The 19,686-nt window shown below is 42.2% G+C and overlaps 1 protein-coding gene across 1 annotated transcript; it reads left to right on the forward strand.

Moving 5' to 3' along the window:
* The first annotated feature begins 128 nt into the window (after window positions 1–128).
* Window positions 129–2,971, forward strand: rnasekb (ribonuclease, RNase K b). The gene is made up of 3 exons (XM_028595704.1): window positions 129–364; window positions 1,469–1,551; window positions 2,486–2,971. Exons 1-3 carry the CDS (start codon window positions 287–289, stop codon window positions 2,628–2,630), a joined length of 306 nt encoding a protein of 101 aa, XP_028451505.1. The 5' UTR covers window positions 129–286; the 3' UTR covers window positions 2,631–2,971.
* Window positions 2,972–19,686: the final 16,715 nt, after the last annotated feature.

Raw genomic sequence — 19,686 nt, forward strand, 5'->3', positions numbered from 1 at the left:
GACGGAGTAAAGGGGGAATGTTGCGCGACTTTGGAAGTTGAACGCCATTGGTCAATCTCAAAGGAAAAGGCGGGGCGTGACGAGTTGGACGTTTTGATTGGTCGCTGCGCTGTGGGACGTTTTGATTGGTCGCTGCGCTGCTCGTCACTGCAGTTGGCGAATTTCACCGAGTAAAACCGAGTGATGCGGCTCAGCTGACTGTGAGGATTGAGGATCACTTCTCAGTTTAGCTATTGAATCAAAAATAAAACCAGCTTCTGATTGATCGATTAGACCAAACACAGCCATGCCGTCGCTTCTGTTCTGCGGGCCGAAGATGGCCGCGTGCGGGATAGTGATCAGCATCTGGGGTGTCATCATGCTGGTAAGAAATATGGATCATTTGGCTGGGAAGGGTGGCGGCTATTTCCTGGATTCTTACTGATTAGCTAGCTAGCAAACTATTCGTGGCTTTTTTAGTGAAACTGAAAGTTCGATCTTTTCAGCGCATATCTTTATTATTTTATGTATTTCTTTGAAGTTGGCAAAACCCCTAAAAATAAGGGATGACAAACCATCTGACGCAAAGTAATCCTTGAACGTAATTTCGTCTCCGATAAATAGACGGCGCCCATGTAACGTAACGTAACGTAGGCCAAGATGAACGTAACGTTATTAGCATTAGATAATAATATACACAGCTCTGGTAATCGATAGTTTGATAGGTGACATTGTACTGTACTGTAACTAACGTTACGGAGGTGGCTAATGTCTGGTGGTCCACGCAAGTGAACGGTGACGTGTCTGAGAATACAGCATTAAACATTATTTTACGGAATGTAACGTTTATATATATTTATATGTATATAATATACATGTATATATGTATTTATGGTGCCAGAATGTCATGTAAAAACACATATTTGTTGGGGATTGTGACATTATTAATCCTGATTATTTCATCAGCTGATGACACTAATAATATAATATTATAATATTAAAGTATGTTTAGTTGTTTTCTGGCTGATTTAAAGCACTATTTCAACACGTGAAGTTTTAACAAAGTGTGTTTTATATTTCATGAACTGAGTGGCAGAAAATTCCGTTTTTAAATGAATCATGTGACTTTTTTTTTTTTTTCCTTTCCATCTCATGTGATGTTTCCAAAGAGGACGTGTGTGTGTGTGTGTGTGTGTGTGTGTGTGTGTGTGTGTGTGTGTGTGTGTGATGTCCTGCACACACACACAGATGTTTCTGCAACAACAACATTTAAACCCTTTTTAAAGATCTTTTTATAATACTAATTCATAGAATTGGAAGAATCCAAAAAATAATCCACACATTAATACCTTTTATGAGAATATAATGAACGCTGGGTCCCCGAGCCTCGCGTTGAGCCTCTCTGTTCTGACCTGTGGTTGTCTTCTTCTTCTTCTTCTTCTTCTTCTTCTTCTTCTTCTTCTTCTTCTTCTTCTTCTTCTCCTTCCAGGCGATGCTGGGGATCTTCTTCAGCGCCAAGTCGGCCGTGCTGATCGAGGACGTCCCGTTCACCGAGGACGACATTCGGAAGGAGTGAGTCGCTGTCACCTCTGTTTAAAGTCCTGGCACAGATATCATCTTCATGAGACACACACACACACACACACACAGACACATGCACGCACAGACGTGCGCACACACACCGACAGACATACACACACATGCACATACACACAGACACATGCAAACAGACACACGCACACAGACACACGCACACATGCATAGACACGTGCACACATGCACATACACAGACAGACACGCGCGCACACACAGACACACGCACACATGCGCACACAGACGCACACACACAGACACACAAATGCAGACGCACATGCACACACACACAATGTGTTTACTATATTAGATTTGTTAACATGAATATGGGTCCTCAGTAGCCTGACAAGCCAGACCCACATCCAGATGTTGAGGTCTGGGAACTCACCATTGACGGAGCTCGATCCGAGGGGCGGGATAAACGGTTGTCTTTCAAATTCCCTCTGCACGTAATAGGATAGCGCTCCAACCAATCAGAGCAACGGAGAAGGTAGAGAAGCTAGTTGATAGATTAAACTGTTACCGTATCCGGTCGGCAAAACTCCCAACACATCTTCCTTTTTTAAGAATGATTTCTGTGCCGTTTTTTGTTCTTTTCTCAAAGAAAAGCTGAACTCCAAGTCTTCCAGAAGACCTCTGTTCACCAGCAGCAGCAGCCATAAGCCCCGCCCACCCACCTTATACACGATGTGATTGGCCCGACCAAAATTTGGTTTTTGCAGCTTGAAAGTCAACGGAGAGTGCCTAGACCCCCCCCCCCCTGGCTGCCAAATACATTTGCTGCCACTAGGGGGAAGTCTAGATTTCTAGGCTAGGTCCTCAGTGTTCAGTAGAGAGGCAGTAACATGTGTCTTCTTCTTCTTCTTCTTCTTCTTCTTCTTCTTCTTCTTCTTCTTCTTCTTGTGTGCTGCAGTCAGAACCCTCCTCAGAACATCTACAGTCTCTACAACCAGGTCGGCATCAACTGCTTCATCGCCGCCGGCATCTATGTTGCCGTGGGCGCCGTCTCGCTCTGCCAGGTGCGACTCAACAAGCGCCAGGAGTACATGGTCACATAGACCCCCCACGCCCCCCCGAAGACCACTGGAGGAACCTGACGTCAGCGGCCGCCTGTCCACAAAGTTTTACGATACAGCGTCACACAACGGACCAATCAGCAGCTGAGTCAGTAAAATTCGGGGGGCGAATAATGAAGCGAGAATTATTTATTTTAAAGTTACAACCTTTGGATGTTTGTTGTTGTCTGCTGTGATGTTTCTCGGTGTTGTTGATGTTGTTTTAAATGTTAAATCATTCCCTTTTGAACGAATTATTCATGGAAACGTTTGTGAAAAGTATTAAGTAAAATTCTTTTATTGCTAATTCCTTCTGGAAAAATGAATAAAACAAACTAAGGATGCACCGAATCCAGATTTTTCTGAATCCACTGGTTAAAGATTCTGCTGAAGAGAGAGCTTCAAAATCCCAAGTACAGCGAACTTCTCTGGAAGAAAGTTTCTGTGAAATCGGACTCAATTAATTTTATTTATAATATCAGCAAACTTTCCAGCTGCCTCGAATGATCAAGGTGCATTCTGGGCGTATATTGCTATCTTGAGCTATATTTTGTAGGGATGCATTGAATCCAGATTTTTGTGATTCGGCCAAATCCTGAATCCCCTGGTTGAGATTGTGCTGACTCCTCCTCCCCGTCCTCAGTCCATGAACCCAGTAAACACATGAATGGAGTAAACAAATGGTTAACGCAAGTTTTCAGCTAGAAACCGAATACCGAAATATTCAGTGCTAGAAATTCAGTGGCTTTTTAATTTCAAAATCCAATGACAACAGATTTACTTCCACAGTCTTGGGTCCACCACAAAAAAAGTGATCTTGGGTTTGCTTCAAGCTTTTATATTAACATTAACTGCTCGATTATGGAAAAAATCTAGGGATGCACCGAATCCAGATTTTTGGGGGTTGGCCAAATACTGAATCCACTGGTTAAGATTCTATCGAAACTGAATACCGAATCCTCCTCCCATCCTCAGTCCATTAACACAGTAAACACATGAATGAAGTAAACAATGTCCACAGCCAGTATTTTTCATTTTATTTTATTTTAACTGTAGGTGTAGGGCGAGCAAAGCTGGTAATGGTCTTCTGGTTAACACCAGTTTTTAACAGTGTCTGTCCTTCCTTTGCCGTACCTGAAGTTGCTGCTGTCTGGAGATTCCTTCGTGCACAACTCGTATTCTTTCGCAACATGACATCATGACTTTGCGTAAAACATACACGCCCACTTTCCTAAAGCCGATTGCCGTGTTATCTGAATGCATTTTGAGCTATCCTCGTGTATGTCTACGCTGTATACAGCGGACGTAAACATGCACGCCACTTGCCGTGTTATCGCGACAAGAATGCTACGGTTGAATTTAGCAAACATGACACATGGAACACTATCCCAGGTCCTCTGGGTGAAAGTCCCGTGTTCGTGCTACTCGCTACGGTGTAAATTCACACGCAATCGCAAGGTAATGTAAGTCAATGGGAGGCCAAACAGCGTTGATATACACACTAAAAAGCCAGTATGCGTCTTGGTAACACGCCAATAATGGCATACCAATTTGCTGTGTCACACATACGCCACTTCATGAGCTCAGTCTGTCTTTCGGATGTTTCGTACCAGATGTTGTAACAGAGGCCATGTTGTGTATAGTTTAGGGTCCTCGCCACCACCAGAACAATCAGCATTGAACAGATTGAACATGTAGCTGGACTTGAATGGCCTTCTTTTGACTGAAAGTACTGCCAAACTACAACTTTTTCTGCTCACCAGATCCATGTCCACTTTCTCTCAGCCTGCTGCTCACCAGATCCATGTCCACTTTCTCTCAGCCTGCTGCTCACCAGATCCATGTCCACTTTCTCACAGCCTACTGCTCACCAGATCCATGTCCACTTTCTCTCAGCCTACTGCTCACCAGATCCATGTCCACTTTCTCTCAGCCTACTGCTCACCAGATCCATGTCCACTTTCTCACAGCCTACTGCTCACAAGATCCATGTCCACTTTCTCACAGCCTACTGCATTGAACGCTCCACCTACGTAAACACCTTCCCGTAATCAACGGCACCATCGTTACGGTGATCAGCGTAGCGCGCGGAGTGCAAGCGTAGGGTTCGGTTCGCTGGGAAAAAACTCTAAGGTTCAGGCAGAAACCAGAAACCCCGTCAAAAAGCCCAATATTCAGCCCAATTTGAAGCCGAATCCTGGATTTGGTGCGTCCGTGGTATTAAGTAAATACGTTTTTGTGAATTCCTTCTGAAAAATGAATAAAACAAACTATAACTTTGTGGTTTCAACAAGAAATGCATGTCACATTAATTTCGTCACTGAATTAGATTCAAATTAAGGAGGAAACAAACAAATATGAATGAATTCATCGTCGGTGAAAGAAGAGATTTTCTGTCGGTTGCTTTAAAGATAAGAAAGAAAACTTATTGTTTATGTTTGCTGGCTGGGACTTCTTGGGTGTTTGGCGTTTTAAGCCCCCAATGTCGTCTTCCAGGCACCTGACCTTAACCCTAATTATAACCATTGCCTACTGGAAGGCACTAGGATCAGGCAATGGTTAGGTGCCTTGAAGTCGACGTTGGGGGCTTAAAACAACATTGAGCGACTTCTTGACATTATAAACTGGTGAGTTTTTTTATCATTTTGTATATTTTCCACCACTAGTTCTAGTTTAGTTGCAGCTGTTAAATCAAACTGATCAGAAACATAAAGGGAGTCAACTCCACAGAGCTACTGACAGGAGATCAGCCTCCAGGAGAAATGTAAATGTTAAAGTAAAAGTTGTTGATGCTGCTGTGGATCAAACTAATCGTGGTGGATAATCCTCTGCAATAAAGTGTGTGTGTTTGAAAATGAAAAGATTATTGTCTTAATTATTATAATTTTAGAAATGGTTCTTTGTTTGCATGAAGTTTGGTTTGACTGATAATTGGATTTATTTCACCAATTTCATGACTAAACTATCAGTAAACATGTAGGGGTCAGGGGTGGAATGTAACAAAGTACAAATACTTTACGTTACTGTACTTAAGTACATTTTTCACTTATCTGTACTTTACTTAAGTAGAATCAATAGTGCATATTTTTGACTTTTACTTCGTTACATTTTGCAGCAATTATCTATATTTTCTACTCCACTACATTTTCTACAAACGTCTTCCCGGCCGTACGGTACGTGCCGGCCCGAAGCCCGAGGTGGGAGTGGGTGAGCAGGTCAGGGAGGGCCAGTGACGGTGATCCCCGCAGCTCTGCTCGGGGTAGTGGAGCTGCCGAGCCCCGCTGTCGGCGCCCTGACTGCTGCTGCTACCGGCGGAGATGAGAGCTCCGCTGCTCGGAGGATTTACCGATGGTTTACAGCCTGGTGGTCATTTCCTGAATGTTCGTCTCGAAAAGTGACTCCGTAAAGAGTTCATTAGGAGGACAGACCACAGTTTAGTTCTTTGTTTTTTTTTCTTCATATATATTATATATATTTTATATATATATATATATATATATATATATATATATATATATATATATATATGCCTACAGTATGAAAAATATACCACCTTAGCGATAAGTTATATATATATATATCTATAATGGTCTATAAAGGTTTAGAGATATATAATCATTTGGAAATAACGATTTATTCTCTTAAGTTTTTTAGAAAAATAAACCAAGTTAGCAAGGCTAAGAGCATGTACTTTGCATTGTTGTAGTAGCAACAGGTATTATGGTATTTAGCATTTACATTACTGTTAATCAGTCATCACGTGATTACACATTGTATTGTATTGTTCCGATTGTTCTCATCTCATCTCACCTCCGTCGAGACAAAATAGACTTCAAAAATCTTTCACTTATTGTCAAACAAAGTAACATAATGACTGGACTATATGAAGTGAGTAGGCCTATGCAACCGCAAGTGACTAGGCTTACAGCAGGCACGACCGACCGCAGTAGGCTATCGATACTTGTTCTTTTTCTTCTTATACTGTCTATGGTTCTATGTGCCGGGGAGCAACATTACGAGTCCCACTATGGCCACGCCGAGACCCGCCCTACGAAGCAGCTCGATTGGTCGGGGTTAGGCATTTCACCTCGAGTGGTTAAGGTTTAGGGTTAGGGGATTGGTCAGGGGATAGGACCTGTACATGTAAGCATGGACGCCTGGCCAATAGTAGTGTGTGAATGCTATTGAAGGGCGGGTCTTGGCGTGGCCGTAGTGGGATAAGAAATATGCCTCCGAGCTCCAGCCGGATTTGCTCTGATTGGTAGAATACTTCGTCACAGGCACAGCACAACCCATCTGCAGAATGCTCGGCCGGGATGCGGCAAAGCGCCTGTTGGTCAAATCCTTACCTCCAGCTTAGCGCTCAGACAGGACTTAACTTCTCCCGACTATTCTCGAGGTAGTAGACAAAATAAACTGTATGCCTCTTTTTATTTGTGTGGAAATCTGATGTTTTTACATCACAGATGATGAACAAAGACATTAAAAGATGAGATTTGTCTGGCTTGTCTCCATCATCCATACCACTATGTAAATAATCACTACTTTTTGTGTGTATAGAGCCAGCATATCTCCACCAGACTCCATGTAAATAATCAGGACATTTAGCATGTATAGAGCCAGCATATCTCCACCAGACTCCATGTAAATAATCACTACTTCTAGCGTGTATAGAGCCAGCATATCTCCACCAGACTCCATGTAAATAATCACTACTTTTTGTGTGTATAGAGCCAGCATATCTCCACCAGACTCCATGTAAATAATCAGGACATTTAGCATGTATAGAGCCAGCATATCTCCACCAGACTCCATGTAAATAATCACTACTTCTAGCGTGTATAGAGCCAGCATATCTCCACCAGACTCCATGTAAATAATCAGGACTTTTAGTGTGTATAGAGCCAGCATATCTCCACCAGACTCCATGAAAATAATCAGGACTTTTAGCGTGTATAGAGCCAGCATATCTCCACCAGACTCCATGTAAATAATCAGGACTTTTAGCGTGTATAGAGCCAGCATATCTCCACCAGACTCCATGTAAATAATCAGGACTTTTAGCGTATATAGAGCCAGCATATCTCCACATGTAAATGGAAACCAATTTTAATTTCTTAACTTGACGCCCAAGTCACATTTAATTTTTTATATTTCAATAATGTAGCATGGTCTTGAATAGTTATACATATTTGAACCATGAATTGGACAATATTTATTTTTAATCAATTATATAAAATACAAGAAAATGACTTGTCCCTACAGTCATGTATGGAGGTTTTCAGGACTGGTCCAGATCACTGCAAGGACCTCGAACAAAATAAATTGCACTACTAGGTGGCGCTATAGCAGAGATACGCATTTGACCCTACAACTCCCAAACTGTACATCGCACATTAAAAATACACATATCCACGCCTTCCCTGAATCTCCTGATATAGGCCACGCCCATTTCTGCCTGACTTTTATGCGTGAAATATCGCGATTTATCGTAAAGAATTTTTATTGGATGACAATTGTGCAAATTACGCGCAAAAAAATTGTGTGGCTTACTACAAAATCATGAACATTGCCATATCTCAGCCCAAATACATGCTATCATCACAAAACTTGACATTCTTGTTTGCCATGACCCTCTGAGGCTCCCCGACCAATTCTATGAAAATCGGCCACTAGGTGGCGCTACAAGTACAAAAAGTTTATATTTCATGAACGGCTCATCTGATATTTACAGAATTTTGAGGGTACCATCTAGTGCCACTCCTGAGGCCATGCCTACAGTGGGGTACTGATTGGTCAAAGTGGGCGTGGCCTATGGGACCCAGGTTTGCATTCACCACTTACACTAACGTGAGCAACTTCAAATTTACAGAGTAGATGTACAATGGTTCATGGACCTCACATACCAAAAAACAGCTAAACCAACTTTTTCTATCTCCTCCTAGGCCATGTGAAGCATGGATTTAAATTGGAAAAAATTACAATGGCAATATCTCTGCCGCGGTAAATGCTACCATCACAAAACTTGAGATTATTGTTCAACATCGCCGCTTAAAACACCAAACACCTTCCAGAGAGCTGTAATTAATCTGAAGCTGAAGCAAAAAACTAAGGAGTGTGATGATGAATCTTTAATGTGTTCACATTAATCAGCTTTAATTGGCAATATCAAAAACAACAAAGCCAGAAATCTGGGTGTAGTCATGGACTCAGAGCTGAATTTCAATAGCCACATTAAGACAATTACAAATCAGCCTACTATCACCTTAAAAATAGATCAATGGTTAGAAGATCTGGAAAAACTTGTCCATGCTTTTATCTTCAGTAGACTTGACTACTGTAACGGTGTCTTTACAGGTCTCCCTAAAAAATCACTCAGACAGCTGCAGCTGATTCAGAATGCTGCTGCTCGAGTCCTCACTGAGACCAAGAAAGTGCTGCTACGTTATGAACCATCCAGACCTCCAAGATTTTGTGGGACAGGTCTACTTCCTGTCCCCAGAGTCAGAACTAAACTTGAAGAAGCAGTGTTTTTTATGCTTCACATATCTGGAACAAACTCCCAGAAAACTGCAGTTCTGCTGCAACTCAGTTCTTTTAAATCAAGGTTGAAGATCTTTTTTTTAAACTTTTATTATTGTATTTTATATATGTTTAAATTCTATTTAAACTGTTTTTTATATTTAACTGTTTGCTTTTTAAATTGCCTTGATGCTCAAGTGGGCTTCACAAATAAAGCACCCTCGCCTGTTGTCATCTGCTGTCAGCCTGTTTTATTAAGTGAACTGGGTCTCAGAAAGTGATTCAAAAGGAGAGAAAACATGTTGTTCTTTGTTTTAGCCACTAGATGGAGGCACGACATCACTGATGGACAGACAAGATGCAGATGGGAAAATCAGAATCAACAATTGAGAAACATATGTCTGAGTCAGTGGTGTAGTCTAATGTATTGTAGTGGGTATACTGTACCACTTTCTTTTTATTTATATCAAAGTTGGGGGGTCTGGGTGTCCTCCCCCAGGGTTATTTTGAGCGTCAAAAACTAATATCCTGCATTCTGATGCACTTTTACGCACCAATTTATGGTGGGAATACCTTTATTTATCCTATGAGAAGGAAAAACAGTACGCACTCACACACCACGCACACACACACCACGCACTACACACCACGCACACACACACCACACGCCACACACCACGCACTCACACACCACGCACCACACGCCTGCACACCACACACCACACACCACACACCACGCACCACGCACTCACACACCACACACCACGCACTCACACACCACGCACCACACACCACGCACTACACACACCACACACCACACACCACGCACTCACACACCACACACCACACACCACGCACTCACACACTGCACACCACGCACTACACACCACACACCACACACCACACACCACACACCACACACCACACACACACACCACACACCACACACCACCACACACCACACCACACACCACACCACACACCACACACCACACACCACACACCACACACCACACACCACACACCACACACCACACACCACACACCACACACAACACACACCACACACACACACACCACCACACACCACACACCACACACCACACACACACACACCACACACCACACCACGCACCACACTCACACACACCACACACCACACACCACGCCCCCACACACACACACCCCACACCACACACCACACACCACACACCACACACCACACACCACACACCACACACCACACACCACACACCACACACCACACACCACACACCACACACCACACACCACACACCACACACCACACACCACACACCACACACCACACACAACACACCACACACCACACACCACACACCACACACCACACACCACACACCACGCACTATACACCACGTACCACACACCACACACTGCACACCACGTACTACACACCACACACCACGTACCACACACCACACACTACACACCACGTACTACACACCACACACCACGTACTACACACACACACACTACGCACTACACACTACGTACTACACACTACACACTACGTACTACACACTACGCACTACACACACACACACTACGTACTACACACTACACACTACACACTACGTACTACACACTGCACACTACGCACTACACACTACGCACTACACACTACACACTACGTACTACACACTACACACTACACACTACGTACTACACACTGCACACTACGCACTACACACTACGCACTACACACTACACACTACGTACTACACACTACACACTACACACTACGTACTACACACTACACACTACACACTACACACTACGCACTACACACTACACACTACGCACACACTACACTACATGCTACACACTACACTTCACAAGTAAGTACACTCTTCATTGAATTTGGGTGTCGAAAAACTAAACGTTGACAGAAAAAGTTTTAATGTAAAGGACGGGAAGCCAACCCAAGGCTTAGAGGTAAAACATATGGTTCATGTTTGCTGGCTGTGACTTCTTGACATTATAAACTGGGTCAGGTTTTATCTTAATATTATAAACTGGTCAGTTTGTATCATTTTGTATATTTTCCACCACTAGTTCTAGTTTAGTTGCAGCTGTTAAATCAAACTGATCAGAAACATAAAGGGAGTCGACTCCACAGAGCTGCCGACAGGAGATCAGCCTCCAGGAGAAATGTAAATGTTAAAGTAAAAGTTGTTGATGCTGCTGTGGATCAAACTAATCGTGGTGGATAATCCTCCGCAATAAAGTGTGTGTGTTTGAAAATGAAAAGATTATTGTCTTATTTATTAGAATTTTATAAACGGTTCTTTATTTGCATGAAGGTTGGTTTGACCGATGATGATGATAATTTCAGGAAAATTGGATTTATTTCACCAGTTTCAGGACTAAAATATCAATAAACAAGTTCACCCTGAAGTTTAACAATAGTTGATGTAACAGGAAGAACTTAAGAGATTTTTATTTGGGTTAAAGTGCAGCCCGACAGAAAGTTATAGAGCCGTACATCAAAAGATTAAGTATACTGGAGCCTGATTGGTCCAAACTAGTTTTGATGAAGAATTCACAGCACAAAACCCCTAGTTTCTGCGGTCTTTGACCGCAAGCTGCACAACCTTCTTGATTGGTTAAGGTTAGGGCTCCAGCCGGATTCTGATTGGCTGGTATTGTTCTGCCGAGAGCGCCTGTTGGTTAAATTCTGCTTAGCGCTCAGACAGGACTTAACTTCTCCCGACTATTCTCAAGGTAGGACACAAAATTAACTTTATGCCTCTTTTTATTTGTGTGGAAATCTGATGTTTTTACATCACAGATGATGAACAAAGACATTAAAAGATGAGACATGTTGGCTTGTCTCCATAATCCATACCGCTATGTAAATAATCAGGACTTCTAGTGTGTATAGAGCCAGCATATCTCCACCAGACTCCATGTAAATAATCAGGACTTCTAGTGTGTATAGAGCCAGCATATCTCCACCAGACTCCATGTAAATAATCAGGACTTTTAGCGTGTATAGAGCCAGCATATCTCCACCAGACTCCATGTAAATAATCAGGACTTTTAGCGTGTATAGAGCCAGCATATCTCCACCAGACTCCATGTAAATAATCAGGACTTTTAGCGTGTATAGAGCCAGCATATCTCCACCAGACTCCATGTAAATAATCAGGACTTTTAGCGTGTATAGAGCCAGCATATCTCCACCAGACTCCATGTAAATAATCAGGACTTTTAGCGTGTATAGAGCCAGCATATCTCCACCAGACTCCATGTAAATAATCAGGACTTTTAGCGTGTATAGAGCCAGCATATCTCCACCAGACTCCATGTAGATAATCAGGACTTTTAGCGTGTATAGAGCCAGCATATCTCCACCAGACTCCATGTAGATAATCAGGACTTTTAGCGTGTATAGAGCCAACAAAAGATTGTGATCTCTGACATTTATCCAGCTAACAGTGCTGCCAAAACGACAGGAAAGGGTTTGACAATACTAAAGCCGCTTCACAGACCACAGGGACAAATTTATGACGATGAGTTTCTACAAACGCCCCCTTTTTTAACTTGACGCCCATTTCTGTCTCAGGCTTTGAAGAAAGAAAATCATACTTTGTAGTCACATTTCATTTTTTATATTTCAATAATGTAGCATGTTCTTTGAATAATTATACCTATTTGAGCCATGAATTGGACAATATTTGTTTTTAATCAATTATATAAAATACAAGGAGATTGCTTGTCATGTATTACATGACTGTAGGGACAATTAATTTCCTTGCTTGTCCCTACAGTCATGCTCCTAAACATGCTCAAAACATGCTCCTAAACCTCCATACATGTCTGGAGGTTTAGGAGCATGTTTTGAGTTATTACATGTCATTTAAAAATATATTTCTCTCCCATTTCAAATGCAATAACGTTCATACCAATATCACATTTATGAAGTGGATAACATAAAAATAAAATACCAACTAAATATTATAAATAATATTAAGAAAATTGCTGTCCCCTGGTGTCATGTCACTATTCTGAAAAAATCTAGTTTTGCCATCACTTCCTGTACTGTACATTCTACTTCCTAAAGAACTATACATGAAGACACTTGTTAAATCTCCTGTTTCTTTTAAAATGTTGGAACATTTCTCATTTATCTCATAATTTCATGTGAGGGTTTTATCTATTTATCTATTATATGTAGAATGACTCCTCTCTGTGTGTTGCAGATGTTATGGAAGATTTCAGAGAAAAGGTGGAAAACAGCCCTGATCTCCATCCTGGAGGAGCTGGATGAGGGACAATTCAGGAAGATGCTGCTCTATCTGGACAAAATCCCTCAAGGAGTGAAGAAGGGCAAGGCCAGAGAAGAAATCCCTGATTTAATCGTTGAGCATTACGGGACAGAAAGGTCCATCTCTAGAATAGATACAATAATGAAGAAGATACCAAGGAAGGACTCCGCAGTCCAGAAGCTGCTGTGCCCCTTTGTGGAGAAACTGAAAAAGAAATGGCAGGAAGAAAAAGGTGAGTTGATGAGATTTGTGATGTTATTTATTTATTTTATAGGGACAGAGCACATCAGTATAAATATATCTATTTATTGTATAGGAGAGCTCAGTAATGTACATCAGTATAAAATACAATATGTAAATATACAGCAATAAATCTAAATTAATCTGTAGTCCCTATGCAGTTAACTAAACAGAACATTACAAGTAACAATATATAGATACTTTTAATACAATATACAGTATATGTGTATATATATACACACACACACACACACACACACACACATACACACACACACACACACACCTTTGTATTTTATACAAGTATACATAGCATAGAAGTATACAATACACAAGGACAAAATACATAATGCCACATGACGAGTTAAAAGTGTTTTACTTTAAAATGTCTTTTTTTAGAGATGAGAAAATCTGAAGTGGTCAAGAAGAGAAAACTTGCAGCTGGTAGGTCATCAACACACACTGAGCAACTGAAGAAATCAAATACTGTGATGCTGTGATGAAGTGATGTTGAAAGCTGAATAGGGATCACACACTTTGTCACTTTAAACTGGCTCTATATTGTTGCTATATTAAGGATAATGGACAATGATGGAAACCCCTGTAGAGTCGGATTGGGAGAAACGGCCTCCCTGATTTAGTCTTCTGTACTAGCCATGGATTGTCTATAACGAACACATCTTCGAACATAAGGATGCTCTTAAGTGTACCTGGTACCAGAGCTCCCGAGGCCGAAGGTGATCACCATCTGGTAGCAGGGTCAGGGGCCTTTGGCGTTAGTTACTGACGCAAAAAGTCCCCTTTAGTGACCAACCTCTGCTATGCTCAGTGCTTACCATACAGACGCTAAAGGGTTCCTTTTGTGAGGGTATCTGACGCTGAGACCCACCTAAAGGTGCTGGAAAGGAGGTTTTGGCTGATAGTCGATAGTCAGATTAAAGGGGAAAAAAATGGATGGAATTGTGGAACAATTGACCAGCTCTTCACTCTAGGAAGGACCCTGAAGGAGGCCTGGGAGTACGCCCATCTGGTCTACATGTGTTTTTGTTGATCTGGAGAAGGTGTATGACCAGTTCTCCCAGGAGATACTGTGGAAGGTGCTGCAAGAGTAGGGGGTCCCTTTTCCAGGCCATCTAATCCCTGTACGTCCAAAGTGAGAGACTGGGTTCCCTGCAGCAAGTCTGACTTGTCCAGGTGAGGGCTGGCGTCTTTCAGGGCTGCACTTTGTCACCAATCCTGTTTGTGATATTCATGGACAGGATATCGAGCTTGCAGTTTGGTAGGCTAGAGATCTCATCGCTGCTTTTTGCAGATGACGTGGCTCTGATGGCATCATCGGCCTGTGACATCCAGCACTCATTGGATCGGTTTGCTGCATAGTGGGAAGGGGCTGGGATCAGGATCAGCACCTCTAAATCTGAGGCCATGGTTCTCAGCAGGAAACCGATGGAGGGAACGAGTCCTTACCCCAAGTGAAGGAGTTCATGTAACTTAGGGTCTTGTCTGCGATTGAGGGGACAATGGAGCGGGAGAATGTCCGGAGAATCAGCACAGGGGGGGGCAGTATGGCATTCACTTGATTGCACTGTTGTGACGAAAAAAAAGAGCTGAACCAGAAGGCAAAGCTCTGGCTCTACTTGTCAATTTTTGTTCCTACCCTAACCTATGGTCATGAAGGCAGCCAAAATGGGTTTTCTCAGTAGAGTAGCTGGGGGAGACTAACTTCCCAGGTGTTACGGTAGGAGGTTTAGTGCACAAATATGCCTTATTGCTGAAGTTCGACAACACAGAAAAACTGCACATTTCAAATAATAATGTCATTTACATACATAAAAGTCACTCTTACAAATACTGTCTAAAAGTACAACAAAAACTGATAAAAGTCCCCTGGTTATCTTCTAGGGCCAAGTGGGGCAATTCAACAGAGGAATGTCTCATCAGAGGACAGCAACTCAGCAGAGGACAGCGAGCAATCAAAGAGAAAGCTGTCCAAAGATCAGGCAGAGTTTGTAAAAAGAGTGTATAATGCTGATCCGCACCAGCTCCTGGATAAACTCCTTGAGCGTGGTGTTATAAATGATGAGGAAAGGCAGTCAGTCAGAACAAAAACCAGAGTGTATAATGCACAAGCTGTGATCGACATGGTGCGAAGAAAGGGACCTGGAGCCTGCTCACATCTAGACAGTCTTCTCCGTGAGGACCAATACGTTTCCAGAGAGCTCGATGGTGCTTTAAGCCTCCAACATCGCCGCTTAAAACACCAAACACCTTCCAGAGAGCTGTAATTAATCTGAAGCTGAAGCAAAAAACTAAGGAGTGTGATGATGAATCTTTAATGTGAACTATCAGCTTTAATTGGCAATGTCAAAAACAACAAAGCCAGAAATCTTGGTGTAGTCATGGACTCAGAGCTGAATTTTAACAGCCACATTAAGACAATTACAAAGTCAGCCTACTATCACCTTAAAAATAGATCAATGGTTAGAAGATCTGGAAAAACTTGTCCATGCTTTTATCTTCAGTAGACTTGACTACTGTAACGGGGTCTTTACAGGTCTCCCTAAAAAATCCATCAGACAGCTGCAGCTGATTCAGAATGCTGCTGCTCGAGTCCTCACTGAGACCAAGAAAGTGCTGCTACGTTATGAACCATCCAGACCTCCAAGATTTTGTGGGACAGGTCTACTTCCTGTCCCCAGAGTCAGAACTAAACTTGAAGAAGCAGTGTTTTTTATGCTTCACATATCTGGAACAAACTCCCAGAAAACTGCAATTCTGCTGCAACTCAGTTCTTTTAAATCAAGGTTGAAGATCTTTTTTTAAGTAATTGCTTATTTCTTACACTGCACTGTAACTTTCATTCTTGTATTTTATATCTACCTGATTCTATTTAAACTGTTTTTATATTTTAACTGTCTTTACAAATAAAACTCCCTCACCTGTTGTCATCTGCTGTCAGCCTGTTTTATTAAGTGAACTGGGTCTCAGAAAGTGATTCAAAAGGAGAGAAAACATGTTGTTCTTTGTTTTAGCCACTAGATGGAGGCACGACATCACTGATGGACAGACAAGATGATGTGAAATCAGAATCAACAATTGAGAAACATATGTCTGAGTGAAGATTATAGTCCTGGGGTGTCATTTATAAAACTGTGTGTAGGATCCTTAATAAAAGCGTACGTACGCCCAAAAGCCAATAATGGCATACGCCAAAAAAAAAAATCTGATTTATAAAACCGTGCGTACGCATATGCATAAGCAATGTTCCTTTTATAAATCACAGATTACCTACAGGTGTGCGTACGTCAATCAGCCTCTTCTCCCGCCCTGAACACGCCCACTTTTAACCATAAATAGTCGATGTAAAGCACCTCGTGAATGCTGATCAGTGTGTGAATGACACTGGCAGTTGGGAAAAAAGCAAAAAACAGACGCTTAGGAATTGCTGCAAATTGAATTATAATTTCGGCCTGTTCTCACACAGTGTAGGTAAACCTGATGTATACACTACCTTTATTAATAATACCTTCCAAAACAGCAGGCATTACGGTACTCGGGGACAGCTTCGACATTTTTAACAGAACTATATATTATATCCAAACAAGCCTTAGTGTTGAAGTTGAAGATTATAATATTTATATAAAACACTTAGCTGTCTGTCACCTCAGGAAACAGCTGGTTGCCCCCAGAGTGGCGAGGACCTGGTTGGGGTTAGGCATTTGACCTCGAGTGGTTAAGGTTAGGAGAGCCGATTGGTCAGGGGATAGGACCTGTACAAATGGGGTTACATTACCTTGCGTAAGCATGGACGCCTGGCCAATAAATGCTATTGAAGGGCGGGTCTTGGCGTGGCCATAGTGGGATTCATAATATCTCTACCGGGATGGCCCGGTTCCGGCACGTTGCCCTCTCTACTGGACCCAGTTCAGTACATAGATCCAAGAGCTCAGCTTTAGGGAATTTAAATCGGCATATTTCAATTCAATTTCAATTCAATTTTATTTATAGTATCAAATCATAACAAGAGTTATCTCGAGACACTTTACAGATAGAGTAGGTCCAGACCACACTCTATAATTTACAAAGCCCCAACAATTCCAACAATTACAGTAATTCCCTCAAGAGCAAGCAGTGCGACAGTGGCAAGGAAAAACTCCCTCTTGGGAAGAAACCTCGGACAGACCCAGGCTCTTGGTAGGCGGTGTCTGACGGGCCGGTTGGGGGTGTGATGAACAGTGGCGATAATAGTCACATTAATAATGGAACAGTGACTGGATGTAGCTGCAGGGTTCAGCAGGAAGCTGCAGGGTTCAGCCGGAAGAAGCATGACATTGCAGGGCACCGCTGAGCTCGGCAGGGAGTGCAGCAGGACCACGGCGACAGCTGGAACCAGGATCTTGGTGCCAACGTTCTCCAAGGAAATACGCTGGAGGAAAAACATAAGACTCCTCGGGAGTAAACTCCCCAGAAGCTAGGATTAGTAACAAGCATTTCTGGGACTGGATACACACAAATAGTAATAGTAAAAGTAATAGAAAGGGAGAGGAGAGAGCAGCTCAGTGTGTCAAAGGAAGGAAGGAAGTCCCCGGCAGTCTAGAACTATAACAGCGTAACTATAACAGCGTAACTAAGAGAGACAGGTCATAAGGAAAGGTAGCTTTTTCGGGCTTAGAACTCTCCCCTGCCGGATCGGGCTTGGCTGGCCTGCCTCCCTCTACTTTGTTATGTATTATTAGTCTAACAATTATGAAGAGAAGCAGGTGGGCCAGTTAGGTGAACACTGCAACTCCTCACCCCTAACTATAAGCTTTATCAAATAGAAGAGTTTTAAGTTCATTCTTGAAAGCGATTACAGTTTCTGCCCCCCGAACCCAGATCGGGAGCTGGTTCCATAGGAGAGGAGCCTGATAACTGAAGGCTCTTGCTCCCATTCTACTTTTTAGAGACTCTAGGTACCACCAGTAACTCTGCATTCTGGGAGCGCAGTGCTCTAGTGGGACAATAAGGTATTAGGAGCTCTTCTAGATATGATGGTGCTAGACCATTTAGAGCTTTGTAGGTCAATAGAAGGATTTTAAACTCAATCCTGGATTCAACAGGAAGCCAGTGCAGAGAAGCTAATACAGGAGAAATATGATCTCTTCTCTTAGTTCTTGTGAGAACACGCGCTGCAGCATTCTGGATCAGCTGGAGAGTCTTAAGGGACTTATTTGAGCAACCTGACAGTAGAGAGTTACAATAGTCCAGCCTGGAAGTAACAAATGCATGCACTAGTTTTTCAGCGTCGTTTTGAGACAGGATATTCCTAATTTTGGCAATGTTACGAAGATGAAAAAAGGCTGTTCTTGAGGTTTGTTGTAGATTGGCATTAAAGGATATATCCTGATCAAAAATAACTCCTAAATTTCTGACAGTAGTGCTGGAGGCCAGGGCAATACCATCCAGAGTAGCTATATCTTTAGATAATGAGGTTCTGAGGTGTTTAGGTCCCAGTACAATAACTTCAGTTTTGTTAGGGTTTAACATCAGAAAATTATAGGTCATCCAGGATTTTATATCTTTAATGCACGTTTGAAATTTAGCTAGCTGACTGGTTTCGTCCGGTTTGATTGACAAGTATAATTGGGTGTCATCCGCATAACAGTGAAAGTTAATTGAGTGTTTCCTAATAATATTGCCTAGAGGAAGCATATATAAGGAGAATAGAATTGGTCCAAGCACTGAGCCTTGAGGAACCCCATGGCTAACTTTAGCGTACTTGGAGGATTTATCATTAACATTAACAAATTGAGATCGATCAGAGAAATAGGACTTAAACCAGCTTAGAGCAATTCCTTTAATGCCAACCAAGTGTTCCAATCTCTGTAACAGGATTGAATGGTCAATAGTGTCAAATGCAGCACTAAGATCTAGTAAAACAAGAATGGAGACAAGTCCTTTGTCTGCAGCAGTTAAAAGGTCGTTAGTAATTTTCACCAGTGCCG

The sequence above is a fragment of the Perca flavescens genome, chromosome 13 (genome assembly GCF_004354835.1).
Source record: "Perca flavescens isolate YP-PL-M2 chromosome 13, PFLA_1.0, whole genome shotgun sequence".
NCBI lineage: Eukaryota > Metazoa > Chordata > Actinopteri > Perciformes > Percidae > Perca > Perca flavescens.